We start from the raw sequence: 19,627 nt of genomic DNA, 5'->3' as shown, positions 1-19,627 counted from the left end.
TGTAACTGACATGCCAGACAGCCAGTCCTGGGTATTCTCCCCACCCACCCAACTTCAACCCCACCCCTCCCTCTCAAAAAAATGCAGACACTGCCCCTTTAAATACTGAAGGAGATGGGAATCTGAAGCAAGGTAGCTGACGTCAGCTATTTATATGAAACACCAAGTGTGGATTGCAGGGACAATAGGTCGGGTTTAAGCATGTCATACTTACTATTGATCCAAGCAGTTATTTTCTGTTTTTTTTTATTATTATTAATAAGAAGAAGGTGGGGTGTGGGGTGGGTTTAAGTCAGGGCCATCAATAGCTTGTTTTCCCCTTGTACAACAAGGTAGATGTGGATTGGCATGTGTGAGGGAGATGCACAAAGTCTGAGCTGCTGTCATGGGAGGTGAATGCAAGATCCCTCGTACACACACAGTGTCTTAAAGGGGGAGGGAATGAGCCCTGAGCTTGAGAAGGACTGAATTGGGAGCTGGGTCTGTCTCTCTCTGTCTCTGTTTCTCCCTTTCTCTCCTTCTCTCTCTCTCTCTCTCTGTCTCCCTTCTCTCCTTCTCTCTGTCTCTGTCTGTCTCCCTTCTCTCTGTCTCTGTCTGTCTCTGTTTCTCCCTTCTCTCCTCTCTCTCTGTCTCCTCTTCTCTGTCTCTCTTTCTCTCCTCTCTCACACACACACACACACAGTCGTGTCCTGGAAGTCAGCCTCTTTTCCCCCCGCTGATTGGAAATGAGTTGCCTGCCTGCACATGGCGTTTTTGCTGGGCTCGATTCTTGCCTGGGAGGCTGAAACGGATAATGCAGAGTGTGTCGGCGGCGGCGACGAACGGAGGAACCACCCCGAGCCTGCAAGATGCCAGAGAGGAGGTGAGAGTTTCAACCAGATCTTAAGTGGAGGGGAGGGGAGAGGGGAGAGGGAGAGGGGAGAGAGAAGAGAGCCCTTCATCCCTGGGTCCCAGTTTGTTCATGTCAAAAAAGATTGTGGGTACCCAAGGAAATAAACACCCCCCACCCCTCAAAGGAAGGAGGATTGTAGCTAAAAACAACCACAGACACACAAGAAGACACACTCCACACCTTTCACACTGACACCCCAAATAATAATCTCCATCCTCCAACCCATCTTTAACCTTAAACACAGAAGCTGGTGTCTTAACCAGTCGGTAGCTCTGCGAGCTGATGGATATTGTTCATTTATTTTTCTCTCTAGCCTAAAATGGAATGTCATTCATTTTTTTTCTCCCCACCCCTCCCTCCCCATTTTATTTTTGGGTGGTAGTGGTGGTGACCAGAGATGGGTGGGTGGGTGGTTGGAGTGGGGTTGGGGGTGGAGGTGATATTTCAGGATTGGAAATGGCTGCATTGCAGTGAAAGATTCGCTCTTACACCTCTCTCTCTCTCTCTCCCTGACATTGTCGTCTCCAGCTTTGGAAGCAACGGGCTCGTGAGGGGTTGGCAAAGGGCATCTTGCTGGTGTCACTTGATAGTATTGTTGATTTTGCCCAAGGTGGTGTTGGAGGGGGAGGGGGGGAGGAATGGAGGGTGGTGGTGGGGAGGGGAGGATTTAACTTGTTAACATCTCATGAATGGTCAGCTCTTTACACACAGCTGCCCTGAGGAAGCTGGGAGGGAAGGGACTTTAAGAGTCCCACTGTTTAAAGACGCAACCCCCCACCGAACCCCCCTAACTCCTGCAGCGAGTGAGCCAAACTGTGCGAGAGGAGGCCGTTTGGCCCATCGCGCTCTGTGCTGGCTCTTTGCAAGAGCCATCCAATTAGTCCTGCTACCCACCGCCCCCCCCCCCCCTTTTTTTTGAAAGTTACAGAGTCGTTATGGCACAGAAGGAGGCCATTCGGCCTATCGAGTCCATGCTCGCTCTCCGTACACCAATCCAGTCTGTCCCATTCCGACCCTGCTCTATCCCCGTATCCCTGCAAGTTCATTTCCCTCCAGCGCCCATCCAATTTCCTTTTGAAATCGTTCATCGTCTCTGCTTCCACCCCACCTCGTGGGCAGCGAGTTCCAGGTCACCACTACTCACTGCGAAAAAAAAAGTTCCTCCTCACATCCCCTCCTTGCCCAAAACCTTCAACCTGTGCCCACCCGGCCTAATCCTTGTCCCATCAGCCAATGGGAACAGCTTCCCTTTGTCTACCTCATCCAAACCTGTCATCATCTTGTCCACCTCTATCAAATCCCCCCCCTTAATCTCCTTTGCCCCAAGGAGAACAACCCCAGCTTCTCCAACCCCTAACCCATGTCGCTAAAATCCCCTCATCCCTGGGACCGTTCTGGTCAATCTCCCCCGCAACCCTCTCAAAGACCCTCACGTCCTTCCCAAAGCACGGTGACCAGAACTGGACACAATGCTCTAGTTGTGACCTAACCAGAGCTTTATAAAGACTCAGCTTGCTTTTGTACTCAGTGCCTCTATTTATGAAGCCCAAGATCCCCAGTGCTTTGCTAAGTCCTCTCTCACTGTGTCCTGTCACCTTCAAAGGTCTACACACATGAATTCCCAGATCTATTTGTTGAACTGTTGTCATTATTGAATCTGCTTCCATTGCTCTTTCAGGAGACCAGATCTAGGGGGACACAGTTTAATAATAAGAGGTCTCCCATTTAAGATAGCGACCAGGAGAAACTTTCACTCTGCGAGTCCGTAGTCTGTGGAATTCTCTTCCCCAGAAAGCAGTTGAGGCTGGCTCGTTGAGTACATCAACGGCAGAATTAGGCGGATTTTTGATGGACAAGAGGGTCAAGGGTTATGAGGAAGGGGCAGGCGGGGAAAATGGAGTTGCGACCACAACCAGATCAGCCACGATCCTACTGAATGGCGGAGCAGGCTCGAGCGGCCTACTCCTGCCCCGAAGCCCTGTGTCCCAGGATATAAAATATAAATTGTTCAGAGGATGAAGGGAATGTGGCAGGGTCAGGGTTTGCGATTGGGAGGAGGGATGCACTGAGACAACTTCCTAACCGCTGGAATTCTCTAGCGGGTTGTGGATGCTCCATCGTTGAACGCAATTAAGGCTGCGGGATAGACAGATTTATTTATTTTTTTTGGTTTCTCAGGGAATCCAGGGATATGGAGAGTGGGCGGGAAAGTGGAGTTGAAGCCCAAGATCAGCCACGATTGTTTTCGGTGGCTGAGCAGACTTGACGGGCCGAATGGTCTCTTGTGCTGTGCTCCTGTGAGGGAACGTTGCTTGAGCAACGGTTCTGGGAATCAATAAAGCACAGATAAAACGTAGATCGTGAAGCAAAACAAAACGAGTCGCCTTCTAAACCCTCCATCCTATTGCTTTGCATATATATTGTGCCAAATAGGCACAGCTGTTGGGAAGCTTTGCAAACTGGTTCTCCACAACGCCACCTGGTGCTCGGAGCCTGTTGCTACACTGTGACAGTTGACGTAGGAAAGTTGAATGGGAATTGTTGACATAGCAACCTACAATGGTGGGTGTTGGCAGGAAAGCTGGATCAAAAGTCACGGCAATTGTGAATGGTGTGGATTTGTGGACAAGAGTTGTGGCTGCTCCTCAGTATTGTTCCAATATAGCATCATAGGTGCATGGGAGTTAACATCTGATGCTGGTTTAAAAGGATGACACATTTATGTTGATACCTGCCTTTTTCAGATTAAAACAACAGTTTTCCTCATGTTGCCCCTTGGTTCTTTTGCCAAGTACCTTAGATCTGTGCTCCCTGGTTCCCAACCCTGCAGCTGTTGGAAACAGTTTCCCTTTATGTCCTCCGTGGAAACCCTTGGAGGTTTTGAACACCTCTACCAGATGATCTCCTCGCTGCTCTAAGGAGAGCAACTCCTTTCGTTTAAACACGTAACTGAAGTCCCCGTCATCCCTGGTACCACCATGGTAACCCTCCTCACCAAAGCCTTCACGCCCGTCCTAGAGGGCTGGCACTCAGAATTGGACTCAGAAGTAGCCCAGCTAGGGCCAAGCTGGTCTCTTGTGTGGGTTTAGCAAAGCCTCTGGGCTTTTGTACACGGTGCCTCTATTTATACAGCCGGGCATCCCTGAGGCTTTGTTAACCTGCCCTGCCCGTATCATAGGTACGGACTCAAAGAGTGCCAGGCCTGTCTTAAAAAGGGAAAAGATGAGAAAGGAAAAGAAAGACTTGCGTCCGCACGGTGCTTTTCACAGCCGTCGGACATCTTGAAGCACTTTACAGCCAATGAAGTACTTTTTGAAGTGATGTCACCTTTGTAATGTAGGAAGCATGGCAGCCATTTTGCGCACAGCAAGCTCCCACAAACAGCAACGTGATAATGGCCCAGATTATCTGGGGGGGTTTTTTTGTGTGTGTGTGTGTGTGTGTGTGATGCCGATCGAGGGATAGAGTTTGTTTAAGCCCCATTCAAAATTGTACCGTTTGACTTTGGGCTGCCTCACTTTACCCTTCTCGCTCACGCATATCATCTCACATTAGGTGAGATGGTGGCGCAGTGGTAATGTCACTGGATTTAGGAATCCCAGGCTGGGGGTCACGGGTTCAAATCCCACCATGGCTGCTCAATGAACGAGATCTGGCATTGAAAGCTCCTGTCTCAGTCACGGCGACCGTGACGACCATTGTCGTCTTAAAAAGAAATAAACCTGGTTCACTAATGGTCCTTGAGTTTAGGAAAGGAAATCTGCCATCCTTACCTACCTACCTGGTCTGGTGACGCCAGACCCTCAGCAATGGCTGTGCCCCTTAACTGCCCTCTGCAGTGGCCCGGCAAGCTACCCAGTTCATGGGCAACGATTGCTGGCCGTCCCCCCCCCCCGCACACACAAGAATAGATTTTAAAAAAAGAAACATTTTTCTGGGTTGAATTTCGTCTGCCTTTCGCATGCTTTCCACCAGCCTGTCTGTGCCCTCTTGAAGTTTATTGCTGCCTCCCTCGCCAGTCACCCATGCCATCTGCCAACGCCAACATTATGACCCGCGGCCGCCAAGTCTTTCCAGGTTACACCCATGCACCGGTCAACGGACGCTGGCCTGGCCAGCGATGCCCACACCCCGGCGAAGGAGAAGAAAAATAAAACTCCCGGCCGTCCCGATCACGCTCCCCTTGACCAAATGCCTCCTCCTCACCTTTTAGTCGCGAATCGGAAGAACTGTTGGGCGGTCCCTGGATTTGCGATGAGCCTCCTGAGGCTGCTGGATAACGTGTTGAGCAGCCCTGACCTCAAGCCACCCCTTCCTACAGCGCGGCGCCCAAAATGCCACCCTCCCCCCGCTATTCATTTATCAGCGTGTGCCCAAACCTGAAGGGACGGTTGAGTGCGAGTTGTGCCCGTCGGCGATTTTCGGACCATCCGCTGGTGGGCTCAGGAAGAAGAAGGAGTTCATGAGCAATCCAATTGTAGAATTATTGTGAGGGTGCCAATGAGAGGGGCGTTTAAACGCCCAGGTGACGCCAATCTTCCAATGGCGTCAACCCGCAAGACACCAGATTTATTGAATCAGCTCATCAACCGTAGAGGAGGCCATTCAGCCCATCATGCCTCTGCTAGCTCTTTGAAAGAGCCATCCAATTAGTCTCACCATCCACCTGCTGCTCTTCCCACCCCCCCCACCTTGCCCCACAAATTCCTCCTTTTCAAGTATTTATCCAATTCCCCCTTTTCAAAGTTCCTATTGAATCTGCTTCCGCCGCCCTTTCAGGCAGCGCCTTCCAGATCACAACAACTCGCTGCGTAAATAAAATTCTCCTCATCTCCCCCCTCCTCTGGTCCTTTTGCCGATTCTCTTCGATCTGTGTCCCCCTCTGGTTACCGACCCTCCTGCCACTGGAAACAGTTTCTCCTTATTTACTCCGTCCAAACCCCCTCATGATGTTAAACGCCTCGATTAAATCTCCCCCTTAACCTTCTCCGCTCTAAGGAGAACAATCCCGGCTTCTCCAGCCTCTCTGCATTAACGGAAGCCCCTCATCCCTTGGTCCCATTCTAGTAAATCTCCTCCGTGCCCTCTCTGAGGCCTTGACATCCTTCCTAAAGTGCGGGGCCCAGAGCTGAATCCTCTGCTTCGGGCTGAGGCCTAACCAATGACTAACAAAGGTTCAGCAGAACTTTCTTGCTTTGAGCTCTGTGCTTCTAATGCACACGTCGTCACGGACTGGGTTGACAGTCCATTCCCAGGGCACACGGGTCTCCGGTACTTGTCCTGGAATCAGTGGTTCGGGGCGAAGGAGATGACATGAGAAATAGCAGCAGGAGTGGACCACCCGGCCCTTCGAGCCTGCTCCACCTTTCAATTGTGTTCACCGCCGCTCTCGAGCTCCAACTCCACCTTCCCGTCCACCCCCTATACCCCTCGGTTCCCTGGGAGACCAAATACCTGCCCACCCCAGCCTTAGGTGTGAATACCGAGTGATTAGCCAGCAGTGAAGGCTGGGGCTATGAACCTGCAGTAAGGATAGACAGAAATAGACTTGAGTGCCTCGTCTCTCTGCATCCTGCACCCCTCCCCAGTTCTCTCTGTCTCCCCTTTGAGGGGGGCGATGATGTTGTAGTGGTAACATCACTAGACTAGTAACCCAGAGCTCTGGAGAGACACGGATTCAAATCCCACCACGGCAGCTGGTGGAACTTAAATCAATGAACAAATCTGGAATTATAAAGCTCGTCTCAGTAACGGTGACCATGACAACTGTCAACGATTGTTGTAAAAACCCATCAAGTTCACTAATTTCCCCCTTTAAGGGAAGGAAATCTGCCCTCCTTAACCTGGTCTGGCCTGCATGTGACTCCAGACCCCACAGCAAATGGGGTCGACTCTTAACTGCACCCCCCTGAAATGGCCGAGCGAGGGCAACCAAATGCTGGCCTTGCCAGCGATGCCCACGCCCCATGAAAGGATAGATAAGATAAAATAAAACCTCCTGAGCCAGAGAGCGATGAGAACTAAACTCTCAGACAGAATTCAGGCAGCAAAAAGCATTCCCGAAAACTTCTGTCTGACCCTCCCCCCCTCCGAACTCGACTGCACCGCGGATGGCGAGGACTCGATGGGCCGAATGGTCTCGTTCTGCGCCATGGCCAAACTGTACCACCTGGAAACGCGTTCCCCCAGATCGACCACCGTCTGGGGAAACTTAAAAAAAAGAAATCCATCATCGAGCCGGGTTCTAAGGCCCAAATTACTTACACGCTCGGTCCCCTCGCTCTCACCGACTGGTCTAACCCAGTCCGAAGCGGTCAAATCCTTTCGTTATTTTCAAATCCTAATCGCCCCAAAGGCTCTGCTCTTCTAGAATAAACATATCCCCGCCCTCGAAAGAAAGGTTTGCATTTATGTAGCGCCTTACCCCTGCCTCGGGTCATTTCCGAAGCGCTTCACGGCCAGTTGCGGTACTTTTGAAGTGTGGTCACTTGCAGCTGGCCAATTTTGCGCACAGCAAGATCCCACAAGCAGCACTGTGTCAATGACCCAGATCGTCGCTTGTTCAGTAACGTCGGGTGAGGGATAAATGTTCGTCAGGATACCGGGAAGAATCTCTTGCTCTTCCTCCAGTAGTCGCCATGGGAACTTTAGCCTCCACCTCAGAGGGGCCTCGCTTTATGTCTCATCAAGAAGGACAGCACCTCCGGACAGGGAGGTGCTCCCTCGGTACTGCCCCTTGGACGGGACGGCGCTCCTTTGGTATTGCCCCTCCGGACGGGGCGGCGCTCCTTCAGTACTGCCCCTCGGATGGGGCGGTGCTCCCTCGGTAGTGCCCCTCAGACAGGGCGGCGCTCCCTCGGTACTGCCCCTCTGGACGGGGCGGCGCTCCCTCGGTACTGCACCTCCGGACGGGGCGGCGCTCCCTCGGCACAACGGGCAACTATAGGGTCCCCAAGCTCCCGGGTAATTCAAAAAAGTCGCTGGGCTTGAACATATTCCTTTTGTTTGCAGAGCACGGGTCCCTGTGTATATTGCTTCTAGCACGTGTAAATGAGCCATGTTTCGAGCTCAACTGATTATCTTAAATTGCTTGTTAGTGTAGCTATTAGCGCACTCAGGATTGTTCAACAAGTGCTGCCCAATTGTGGAATCACAGCTAACGGTAGACATTTTGTGTTGGGTTTTGTAAGCACGGGCCGGTTAAGTACAGTCTGTACTCCGCCTATTCCGGACAACCGAAGGAATGAGCTGTGTGACTCGAACGAGGAAAAGCTTCCTCAGCACACGTGTCTCTCTTCAGCCATATTCAAGCTCTGATCTATCGAGGGACCCTTTATGTTAGTTTACGTTTTGTTATTGGATCCTGGAGGTTGAGGCTGGGGAAGCTGGGAGGGAAGGAGGAACCCGGTTGTTGAGCGAAGTGGGTGACAGCCAATGTAAACGCGGCGGATGGATTTCTGGATTGGGATCGGATCCTCCTGACGTCGTTCCCAAGGTCCGGCCAGGGTGGCTGGAATACCGGGCAAAGCCTCGTCCTCGGAAGAGCTAGACTGGGGGAGCGATAGGGAGCGTGAAAACGAGGAACGAGGCTGATCTGCAGTGTAAAGAGAGGACGTGCTGTGGCGGGGGCGGGGTGTGGGGGGTGAAAAGCCCACCCAGGAGATTGGAGATTAATCGTCAGGACGCTACTGGGGAAACAAAACGCAGGAGGGAAAAATCTGAGGGCAGTAAATTCGTTTTGGACGCTTTTTGATTATTAATGACTGTTATGAGCCCCGCAGAGACCGATCAACATTTAAAAAGAAATTCGAACCTCCACACAATAGCTGAAAAGGATGACACGGCAAAATTTCACATTTTAAATCTTTTATTGTAACGAGTGACCAAAACACTATCGGCTAAACACAATTTTTTGGACTTGAAGCTACACAAGGAGCGTTCCCCCTTTTATACTCACCACATCTCACTCTCTACCGAATTACTGTCCTTATAGCCAACAGCCCACAGGTGTTCCCAGCTTCCAGTGGGTTCCCCGTACCCTCGTTCTGTTGAGTAGTAACTCTGAGTGACTAGCCCCCAGGTGCTTGCCTTAGCTTTCAAAGGGTTCCCTAAATCCACCACCCACAGTAAAGCCTGACCCGGTGACGCTCCTTCCCTCCGGCCAAGCCGGGACGAGTCTCCCAGGATCCTTCGATGGCTGCGGGAGGTGTCTCTTTGACCAGAGACCGGCTCCCTCCTCGATTCCGCCTGTGGTAGCTCGCAAGGCCGAGCAGCCTCTTCCTCTCCGCTGCCCATCCACAACTGCTGTCTGTGATGTTCATTGTCTTATAGGGAAGACTGTAGCCTGATCTCAAAAAATGGCTTCCTTCTGCATTCTTCCCCCATGACAGTGGGAAAGCATTGCATCCAGGTGGAAATGCTGATGAGCTATTCTTGATTCCAACTCACTTTCATCTCAGTAGTAAATGGATGGTTTACAACACAACCTTTTACAACCTGATACCTACGACACCTTTGTGAGACTTTGGGGACTCTGAGTCGACCCATTGTGAACTCAGAGGCTGCTGCCGTCGTCTTCAACCGTGGAAGCTTCATACCATCGCCCCAGTAACACAATATGGGCCACCCTCTGACCTTTAACCTCCCCAGACCTATTGTCAAGCGGACTTCAGAAAAGGTCACATGACCCCATCTAGTTTACCTTAAATTAAAGACACATTTGCAAAACACAACAATCTTTTAAACCCCATGATTGTAACAGTCACAAAAAAAAATACCTGGAGAGGGGAATGAAAAGCTCTTTGACCGGATGAGCGATTGGAGATGGGGATGTCACGTGACTGAACCTCCAGGAATAAGGCCAGGCAGAGTTGGCAACCTTAATCCTGAGACAGTCAGAGCACGGCTGAGGTAGAAATAGTGGAGGGGGGGACATTAAAGTAAATGATAGGAATGTTATAAAAGTGTTTTCATAGCAGTGTCTCAGTTCTTATCAGTCTCTTTCTTGTCTCTGAGTCAGAAGGTTGTGGATTCGAGTCCTATTCCAGAGACTTAAGTTCGTAATCATTGAATAGAGTCATAGAGGTCTACAGCACAGAAAAAGGCCCTTCGGCCCATCGAGTCTGTGCCAGTCAAACAAGTACCTAACTATTCTAATCCCATTTTCCAGCACTAGGCCCATAGCCTTGTATGCCATGGCATCGCAAGTGCAAATCCAAATACTTCTTAAATGTTATGAGGGTTTCTGCCTCTACCACCCTTTCAGGCAGTGAGTTCCAGATTCCCACCACCCTCTGGGTGAAAAAATTCTTCCTCACATCCCCTCTAAACCTCCTGCCCCTTACCTTAAATCTATCCCCCCTGGTTATTGATCCCTCCACCAAGGGGGAAAGTTCCTTCCTGTCTACCCTATCTACACCCCTCATAATTTTATACATCTCAATCATGTCCCCCCTCAATCTCCCCTGCTCCAGGGAAAATAACCCCAGTCTATCCAATCTCTCCGCATAACTAAAACTCTCCAGCCCAGGCAACATCCTGGTAAATCTCCTCTGTACTCTCTCTAGTGCAATCACATCCTTCCTATAATGCGGATTCCAGAACTGCACGCAATACTCTAGCTGTGGCCTAACCAGAGTTTTATACAGTTCCAGCATAACCTCCCTGCTCTTATATTCTATGCCTCAGCTAATAAAGGCCACCTGCCTTCTTAAATCCAGGCAAATAGCACCAATGAAGTACTGATGGAGGGCCACACTGTTAGAGGGCCGGTACTGAGGGAGTGCTGCACTGTCGGATGGCGGTACTGAGGGAGTGCTGCACTGTCGGAGGGTCAGTACTGAGGGAGCGCTGCACTGTCGGATGAGCGGTACTGAGGGAGCGCTGCACTGTCGGATGGCGGTACTGAGGGAGTGCTGCACTGTTGGATGGGCGGTACTGAGGGAGTGCTGCACTATCGGATGGGCGGTACTGAGGGAGCGCTGCACTGTCGGAGGGTCAGTACTGAGGGAGTGCTGCACTGTCGGAGGGTCAGTACTGAGGGAACGCTGTACTGTCGGATGGGCGGTACTGAGGGAGCGCGGCACTGTCGGATGGCGGTACTGAGGGAGTGCTGCACTGTTGGATGGGCGGTACTGAGGGAGTGCTGCACTGTCGGATGGGCGGTACTGAGGGAGCGCTGCACTGTCGGAGGGTCAGTACTGAGGGAGTGCTGCACTGTCGGAGGGTCAGTACTGAGGGAGCGCTGCACTGTCGGATGGGCGGTGCTGAGGGAGTGCTGCACTGTCGGAGGGTCAGTACTGAGGGAGTGCTGCACTGTCGGAGGGTCAGTACTGAGGGAGTGCTGCACTGTCAGAGGGTCAGTACTGAGGGGGTGCTGCACTGTCGGAGGGTCAGTACTGAGGGAGTGCTGCACTGTCGGAGGGTCAGTACTGAGGGAGTGCTGCACTGTCGGAGGGTCAGTACAGAGGGAGTGCTGCACTGTCGGAGGGTCAGTACTGAGGGAGTGCTGCACTGTCGGAGGGTCAGTACTGAGGGAGCGCCGCACTACATCGAACAACTGCAGAAAGTCAAGGGGAGAGAGGGGGAGGGACAGCACAGAGAAAGAGAGAGAGAAAGAGAGAGATCACCTACAGTTTAGCGAAATGAGAAAGAAAACTATTTTAATGATCTGGAACAGGAAATTCCAATGCTTTAAGGCCGGTCTGCCACCTCGAACAAACTTCAGTTCGTTCACAGCTCCACTGCCTGTATCTCACCTCGCGCCAAGTCCTGTTCTCCCACCGCCCCCCCTATACTCGCTGACCTACGCTGGCTCCCAGCACCCCACCACCGCCTGTAGTTAAAAATTCCTATCCCTCCTTTCAAATACCTGCACAGCCTGGCCCCTCCCCATCTCTCCAATGTCCTCCGACCCTCTCTGTCGGCACAAGCTGACATCCCTTTGTCACCTCTAAAACTCTAAAACCATTCCATCTCGCTGCCGGCCAGTCTCCCATGTTCTACCTGCCGGATGCATCAGGCCATCCGACACTCTACTCGCCATATCCTAACTCCCGCCAAGTCTCAGTGGCCTATCACCCCCATCCCCACCCCCACCCCCTCCCTCCACGCTGCTAAGCAAAACTGGTCCCAGTTTAAGCAGCCCCTCAATTTTAAAAGTCTCGTTTTCTCCTTGGCCTCCTCGTCGCTCTCCCCCTCCCTATCACTGTAACCCCCTCCAGTTGTACGACCCCCTGAGATATCTGCGCTCCTTTTAATTCTGACCTTTAGTACATCCCACGCACCACATCCCCCCCCATCCACCACAACACTCCGATTTTAAACTCTCCGCCATTGGGCGGCCGTGCTTTCAGCTGCCTGGGGGTGGGGGGCGCCCTAAGCTCTGGAATTCCCTCCCTAAACCTCTCCGCCTCTCTCTCACCCCCTCCTTTAAGACGCTCCTGAGCCCCCTTGACCGAGCTCTTGGTCACGTGATATTAGGATATCTTAATACCTCCTCTTTTCTTTTGGCACAGTATCAAAATTTGTTTGATAGTTATTCCTCTGAAGCTCCCTGGGACACTATATAAATGCAAGCTGTTGCAATAAATTTGAATTAGTGGGATTGTACAAGGAGAAAAGGGGCCAAATGCACATCGACAGACCTGTCTGTAAAGGTGAAGACTGTAATTATGGTATCGCTCCGTGATGTAGAGATGTAGTCAAGATGTGCACAGCAAGCTCCCACAAACAGCAACGTGAGAAGGACCCTGTTAGTCTGTTTTTTGTGAAGTTGGTTGAGGGATAAGTATTGGCCCCCACGTCGCCGGAGAGAACTCTCCCCTGCTCCATTTCCAATCGTGGCTGTGGGATCTTTTAGATCCACCTGAGAGGGCACAGGAGAACCTCGGTGTAACATCTCATTTGAGAGACAGCGCGGCGCCTGCCCTCGGACAGCTGACCCTTGGACAGCGCGGCGCTCCCTTGGCGCTGACCCTCTGACAGCGCGGTGCTCCCTCAGTGCTGACCCTCCGACAGCGCGGCGCTCCCTCAGTGCTGACCCTCTGACAGTGCGGCGCTCCCTCAGTGCTGACCCTCTGACAGCACGGCGCTCCCTCAGTGCTGACCCTCCGACAGCACGGCGCTCCCTCAGTGCTGACCCCCTGACAGTGTGGCGCTCCCTCAGTGCTGACCCTCCGACAGCGCGGCGCTCCCTCAGTGCTGACCCTCCGACAGCACGGCGCTCCCTCAGTGCTGACCCTCCGACAGCACGGTGCTCCCTCAGTGCTGACCCTCCGACAGCGCGGCGCTCCCTCAGTGCTGACCCTCCGACAGCGCGGCGCTCCCTCAGTGCTGACGCTCTGACAGCGCGGCGCTCCCTCAGTGCTGACGCTCTGACAGTGCGGCGCTCCCTCAGTGCTGATGCTGACAGTGCGGCGTTCCCTCAGTACTGATGCTCTGACAGTGCGGCGCTCCCTCTGTGCTGATGCTCTGACAGCGCGGCGCTCCCTCGGCGCCGACCCTCGGACAGCGCGGTGCTCCCTCGGCGCCGACCCTCGGACAGCGCGGCGCTCCCTCGGTGCCGACCCTCGGACAGCGCGGCGCTCCCTCGGCGCCGACCCTCGGACAGCGCGGCGCTCCCTCGGCGCCGACCCTCGGACAGCGCGGCGCTCCCTCGGCGCCGACCCTCGGACAGCGCGGTGCTCCCTCGGCGCTGACACCTCGGACAGCGCGGCGCTCCCTCGGCGCCGGCCCTCGGACAGCGCGGCGCTCCCTCGGCGCCGACCCTCGTACAGCGCGGCGCTCCCTCGGCGCCGACCCTGGGCGTGCTGACCTGAATTACAGCCTCAAGCGCCGGAGCGGAGATCGAACCGACGACCTCCTGACCCGGAGGCGAGGGAGAAATCGACTGACCCACGCCTCGCGACGCGGGGTTAACCCAGCGGGTGGCTCGCCGGTTGGGGCACCCACTTTACCAGTTCGCCAGTGATGGCCTGGCCCCCGGGAGGGCATCACATTTTCACTTCAGCTGCTTCAAGCGTCCCGAGCAACCGAGACAGAAAACCACACTCTGTAATCATCTCCCCAAGCATCGACTCATTCAATACCTCATTATCTGTTACAATTCTCACCTAACCACAGATTCTATCTTCCACCCAGTCCTCCGACTCCAGATCCCCACTCGGAGTTCATCTGCAGCCACTTAACTCGCTGGCCTCGCTGTTTGTGAGCAACATGATCTATCTAAAAGGACCATCTTGTGGAGGTTCTGTGAGTCCCCTCCCACCCCACCCACGGACAGTCCCTACTTTCGCTACATCACTCCCTCCCATCTCTTCTCTCCTTTTAATATCTGGCCTCCGGCTTGATTTTAGCAGAATGATCCCACCCCCCACTTACGGCCTGGAGGAGCTGAAGGTTCACGGATTAGGCTCTAGTCCAAATCCCCCCCCTTCTGCTTGCCAACGCAGGCAGACACACAGCAACCACGCACGCAGAGACATGAACGCAAGACACTAACAGACAAACAAATGCTCACTCGCCCTCTCTCCCTCGGCCACAAATGCGTCAGTCAGGGCTCAGCTGGTATCCCCCTGGCCTCTGATTCAGACATTGTGGCTTCTCTCTCTCTCTAGCCTCTGAGTCAGATCTTGTGGGTGCAGGTCCCATTTCAGAGCACAAGAAACAAGGCCGATGCTCCAGTGTCAGTGCCTAGGGAGCGCCGCACTGTCGGAGGGGCAGTATTGAGGGAGCGCCGCACTGTCAGAGGGGCAGTACTGAGGGAGGGTCGCACTGTCGGAGGGGCAGTATTGAGGGAGCGCCGCACTGTCGGAGGGGCAGTATTGAGGGAGTGCCGCACTGTCGGAGGGGCAGTATTGAGGGAGCGCCGAAATGTCGGAGGGGCAGTATTGAGGGAGCGCCGCACTGTCGGAGGGTCAGTACTGAGGGAGTGCTGCACTGTCGGAGGGGCAGTATTGAGGGAGCGCCGCACTGTCGGAGGGGCAGTATTGAGGGAGCACCGCACTGTTGGAGGGGCAGTATTGAGGGAGCGCCGCACTGTCGGAGATCCCGGCTTTCAAATGAGATGTTCAACCGAGGCCCCGGTCTCCTGGGGCCAATATTTACCCCTCAGCCAAACATCGCTAGATATTGGCTACAAGAGCAGGTCAGAGGCTGGGAATTCTGTGGAGAGTAACTCAACCCCTGACTCCCCAAAGCCTGTCCACCATCTACAAGGCACAAGTCAGGAGTGTGATGGAATACTCTCCACTTGTCTGGATGAGTGCAGCTCCCACAACACTCAAGAAGCTCGACACCATCAAGGACAAAGCAGCCCCGCTTGATCGGCACCACATCCAAAAACATTCACTCCCTCCACCACCGACGCACAGTAGCAGCAGTGTGTGTACCATCTACAACAGGCTTGTCTAACCTTTTCGTGTGGGGTGGGGTGAGGTGGGGGATGGGGGGCACGTTTCAAATTTTTTCTCACTCAAGGGGCCTGATGTGCAAATTTCGGAAAGATAAGGTTTGGTGCCAAAAAAAAAAATGCTGAGATATGAAAAGAAACAACTTGCTTAGCAAAAAAGAGACAATGTCAAAGCAATAAATTGCTAATTAAAAAAAAAATGCGCAATTAAGAAAGATGTCCATTAGAGCGTGAAAGGGCGAGTGTGTGTGTGTGTGTGTGTGTGTGTGTGTGTGTGAGTGTGTGTGTGTGTGTGTGTGTGAGTGTGTGTATGTGTGTGTGAATGTGTGTGTGTGTGTGTGTGAGTGTGTGTGTGTGAGTGAGTGTGTGTGTGTGTGTTTGAGTGTGTGTGAGTGTGTGTATGTGTGTGTGTGTGTGAGTGTGTGTGTGAGTGAGTGTGTGTGTGTGAGTGTGTGTGTGTGTGAGTGTGTGTGTGTGTGAGTGCGTGTATGTGTGTGTGTGTGTGAGTGAGTGTGTGTGTGTGAGTGAGTGTGTGTGTGTGTGTGTGTGTGAGTGTGTGTGTGTGTGTGTGTGTGTGTGTGTGAGTGTGTGTGTGTGTGAGTGTGTGTGTGTGTGTGTGAGTGTGTGTGTGAGTGTGTGTGAGTGTGTGTGAGTGAGTGTGTGTGTGTGAGTGTGTATGTGTGTGTGTGTGTCCGGCTCACTCCCAGTCCCCGTGAGAGTGGGTGAGAATACATGTTGGTGTGCAGGGGTGAGGATGAAGGAAGACCCTGAGACTGGGAGTGAGCCAGACACGCAACCTCCCCTCCCTCTCGCCCCCCTCCTCTCTATCTCTCGTGCGTGCACACACACATTTTCCTCTCCCCTCCCCCCTCACTCTCCTCTTCCCCCTCATTCTCCCTGCATTGCGCAAGCTGCAAGCACCTCGAACTTGTTGCTCAATTGCAAGGGTTGAGTCTCCTCCACTCCCACCTTCTCGACCCCCTTACCCGCCTGTCTCGCATGTCCCGGCCTCCTGTCCCTGACCAATCTCCCCCTCCTCCCTCGTTCTCCCCCTCCCTGTATCCACTCGCTCACACTCAGCTGGGCCCTGTTCTGCCTTCTTCATCCCCTCCTCCAGCCCCCCTCGGGACCTACTCTGGCCCTCCTTGCCCTCCCCCCCACCCGCTGTCGTCCCATTCCCGGGCCCCGCTCTTGCCCCATCCCTAGGCCCGTCTCTCACCCCCATCCCTACTCTCGCCCCCTGGGCCCTGTTAATGCACCTTAAAAAAAAAAGTACCTCCTACTGTTTGCTGCTCGTCCAATCCCAGGCCAGTTTCACTCTGCATTTGCCTATCAGCAGCCTGTGATTGGTTGAATGGCTTTACAGCATTTTTTCAAATATCGGTCAGTTGAATGTCCAACGTGTTTGGTGAACCAAGATCAGAGGCCTCGGGGGCTACAACCCGGCCTACAGGCCATGAGTTGGACAAACCTGACCTATAAGGTGCTCTTGCAGTGAGGCTCCTTCGACAGCACCTTCCAAACCCGCGACCTCTACCACCTAGAATATATGGACAAGGGCAGCAGACGCATGGGGAACACCACCAACTGGAAGTTCCCCTCCAAGTCACTCACCGTCCTGACTTGGAAATATATCGGCCGTTCCTTCACTGTGGCTGGGTCAAAATCCTGGAACCCCCCTCCCTAACTGCGCTGGGTGTACCTAGGCTGCAAGCAGATCATAAGGACCTTCTCCAGGGCAATCAGGGATGGATAGCAAAATTTTGGCCCAGTCAGCAATGCCCACAGCCCGTGGAAAGAATTTTTTTTAAAAAGCAGTGCATCTGGGTCATTATCACATTGCTGTTCGTGGGAGCTTGCTGTGCGCAGGCCACCTGTGTGCATTTCCTATATCACAGCGCTGATGACACCGCAAAACATACTTCATTGGCCGTAAAGCAACTTAGGACGTCCTGTGGTTGGGAAAGGGCTGTAGAGGTATGAGGCTTTCTCCTAAGAGTCAGCAGGTCTGGCAGCATCTGCGGAGAGGAACACGGTTAATGTTTCAAGTCCGTATGACTCTTCAACAGAACTAAGGAAAAATAGAAAAGAGGTGAAATATAAGCTGGTTTAAGGGGGGTGTGTGACAGGTAGAGCTGGATAGAGGGCCATTGATAGGTGGAGATTGCCAAAAGATGTCATAGACAAAAGGACAAAGAGTTGTTGAAGGTGGTGATATTATCTAAGGAATGTGCTAATTAAGGGTAGAAAGCAGGACAAGCAAGACACAGATAGCCCTAGTAGGGGTGGGGTGGGTATTTCAACCTCTCTTCTATTTTTACTTAGTTCTGTTGAAGAGTCATGCGGACTCGAAACGTTAACTGTGTCCCTCTCCGCAGATGCTGCCCGACCTGCTGAGTTTTTCCAGGTATTTTTATTTTTGTTTTGGATTTCCAGCATCCGCAGTTTTTTTGCTTTTTTTTTCTCCTAAGAGCGTCGAGGCTGGGATTTCGGTGAGTCGGGTGAAGAGGGGGGCTACAAATTAATTGAGAAAAAAACAATTTAATCAACACAGTGAAGATGGCAGGATGGGTGACGTGTCACAGCTGCAGCATGTGGGAGCTCCTGGATGTCATTGCAATCCACGGCAGCCACATCTGTAGTGCCAGCCTGCGACTTGAGGAGGAGCTTCGCCTCAGGGGCAATGAGCCGGAGGCCGAGCTGCAGACATTGCGACGCGTCAGGGAGGGGGAATGTTACCTGGACACTTTGTTCCAGAAGGCAGTCACGCCCTTTAGGTTGGCGTCGCCCGCTTTGGTCATTGGTCAGGGGCAGGAGGCTGTGACTACGAGAACAGGCGGGTAAGGGGATCGAGAAGGTGGGAGTGAGGAGGAGCCTCAACCCTTGCAACTGAGCAATGAGTGTGAGGTTCTTGCAGCTTGGTATGGACAAGAACGAAGGCTGTAGTGTGGATGAGAAGGCTGACCATGGTGCCACGGTCCAATGAATACATTCAAGTGGGGGAGATTAAAAGGAATGTAGTGGTAGTAGGGGATAGTATAGTCAGGGGGATAGACGCTGTTCTCTGCAGTCGAGAGCAAGAAGGCTGCGTGGTCTGCCCAGTGTCAGGGTTCGGGATATCTGCTCGGCTGGAGAAGAACTTGCAGTGGGAGGGGGAGGATCCGATTATCATGGTCCATGTGGGTACCTACGACATAGGAATGAGGTTTTGCATAGAGAGTATGAGGAGCTGGGCACCAAATTGGAAAGTAGAACCTCAAAAGGTAATAATCTCTGGGGTATTTACCTGAGCCATGTGCAAATTGGCATAGGACAAATAAGGTTAGAGATGCATGGCTCAAAGACTGGTGTGGGAGAGGTGAGTTCTGGTTCATGGGGCACTGGCATCAGTACCTGGGAAAGTGGAGGCTGTACTGTTGGGACTGTCTACACCTGAACTATGCTGGTGTTCTATCAAGTGTAACTAGGGCTGTAGAGAGGGTTTTAAACTAAATAGTTGGGGGGAAGCGATCATGTCGGGAAACATTGAGTAAATTAAAGGGAAATGATCAAGGTAGCAGTAAAGATAATGATAATGAGAGTACGGCAGGAATGGATAGTGATTACAAGCTTGAGTATGCCAGCAGGTAGGGCCAGAGTTTACAAAAGCAGTAAAAAATCTGAATTAAGTTCTCTGTATCTGAACGCCCGTAGAATTCGCAATGAAACAGATGAATTGTCAGCTCAAATAGAAATTCATATGTATGACCTGATAGCCATTACGGAGACGTGACTACAAGGAAACCAAATCTGGGACCTGAATATCCAAGGGTAGCTGACGTTCAGAGAGGACAGGAAGCTGGGAAAAAGTGGTGGGGTAGCTCTGTTAATTAAAGAGGGTTAGTACTGTAGTGAGAGATGATCTTAGTTCTAAAGATCAAGGCATAGAATCAGTTTGGGTGGAACTAAGAAACAGCAAGAGGCAGAAAACATTGGTGGGAGGTGTTTATCAGCCACCTAACAGCAATGGTAATGTAAATCACAGTATAAATCAGGAAATTAGAGGTGTGTGTAACAAAGGTAATACAGTAATTATGCAGGATTTCAATCTGCATATAGACTGGGTAAACCTAGTTGGTACTAATGTTGTGGAGGACAAATTCTTGGAATGCATGCAAGATGAATTTCTAGAGCAGTATGTTGAGGAATTAACTAGGAAATGGGCTAACTTAGATTTAGTATTGTGCAACGAGAAAAGGGCTAATTAATGATGTTGCAAAGGAGTCTTTAGGAAAGAGTGATCATAATATTATAAAATTTTACATTAAGTTTGAAAGTGATGTACC

The 19,627-nt window shown here is 52.3% G+C and overlaps 1 protein-coding gene across 1 annotated transcript in view; it reads left to right on the top strand.

The window, feature by feature from the left end:
* The first annotated feature begins 340 nt into the window (after positions 1-340).
* Positions 341-19,627, top strand: part of LOC144670177 (transmembrane protein 151B-like) — a 35,033-nt gene continuing 15,746 nt past the window's right edge. The window contains exon 1 of the mRNA XM_078532651.1: positions 341-862. Within this exon, the coding sequence (XP_078388777.1) occupies positions 794-862 (69 nt within the window). The 5' untranslated portion in view covers positions 341-793. The remainder of the gene's footprint in view (positions 863-19,627) is intronic.

Source organism: Cetorhinus maximus, chromosome 31 (assembly GCF_964194155.1).
Source record: "Cetorhinus maximus chromosome 31, sCetMax3.hap1.1, whole genome shotgun sequence".
Classification (NCBI taxonomy): domain Eukaryota; kingdom Metazoa; phylum Chordata; class Chondrichthyes; order Lamniformes; family Cetorhinidae; genus Cetorhinus; species Cetorhinus maximus.
This window is presented reverse-complemented; position numbering and strand designations above follow the sequence as displayed.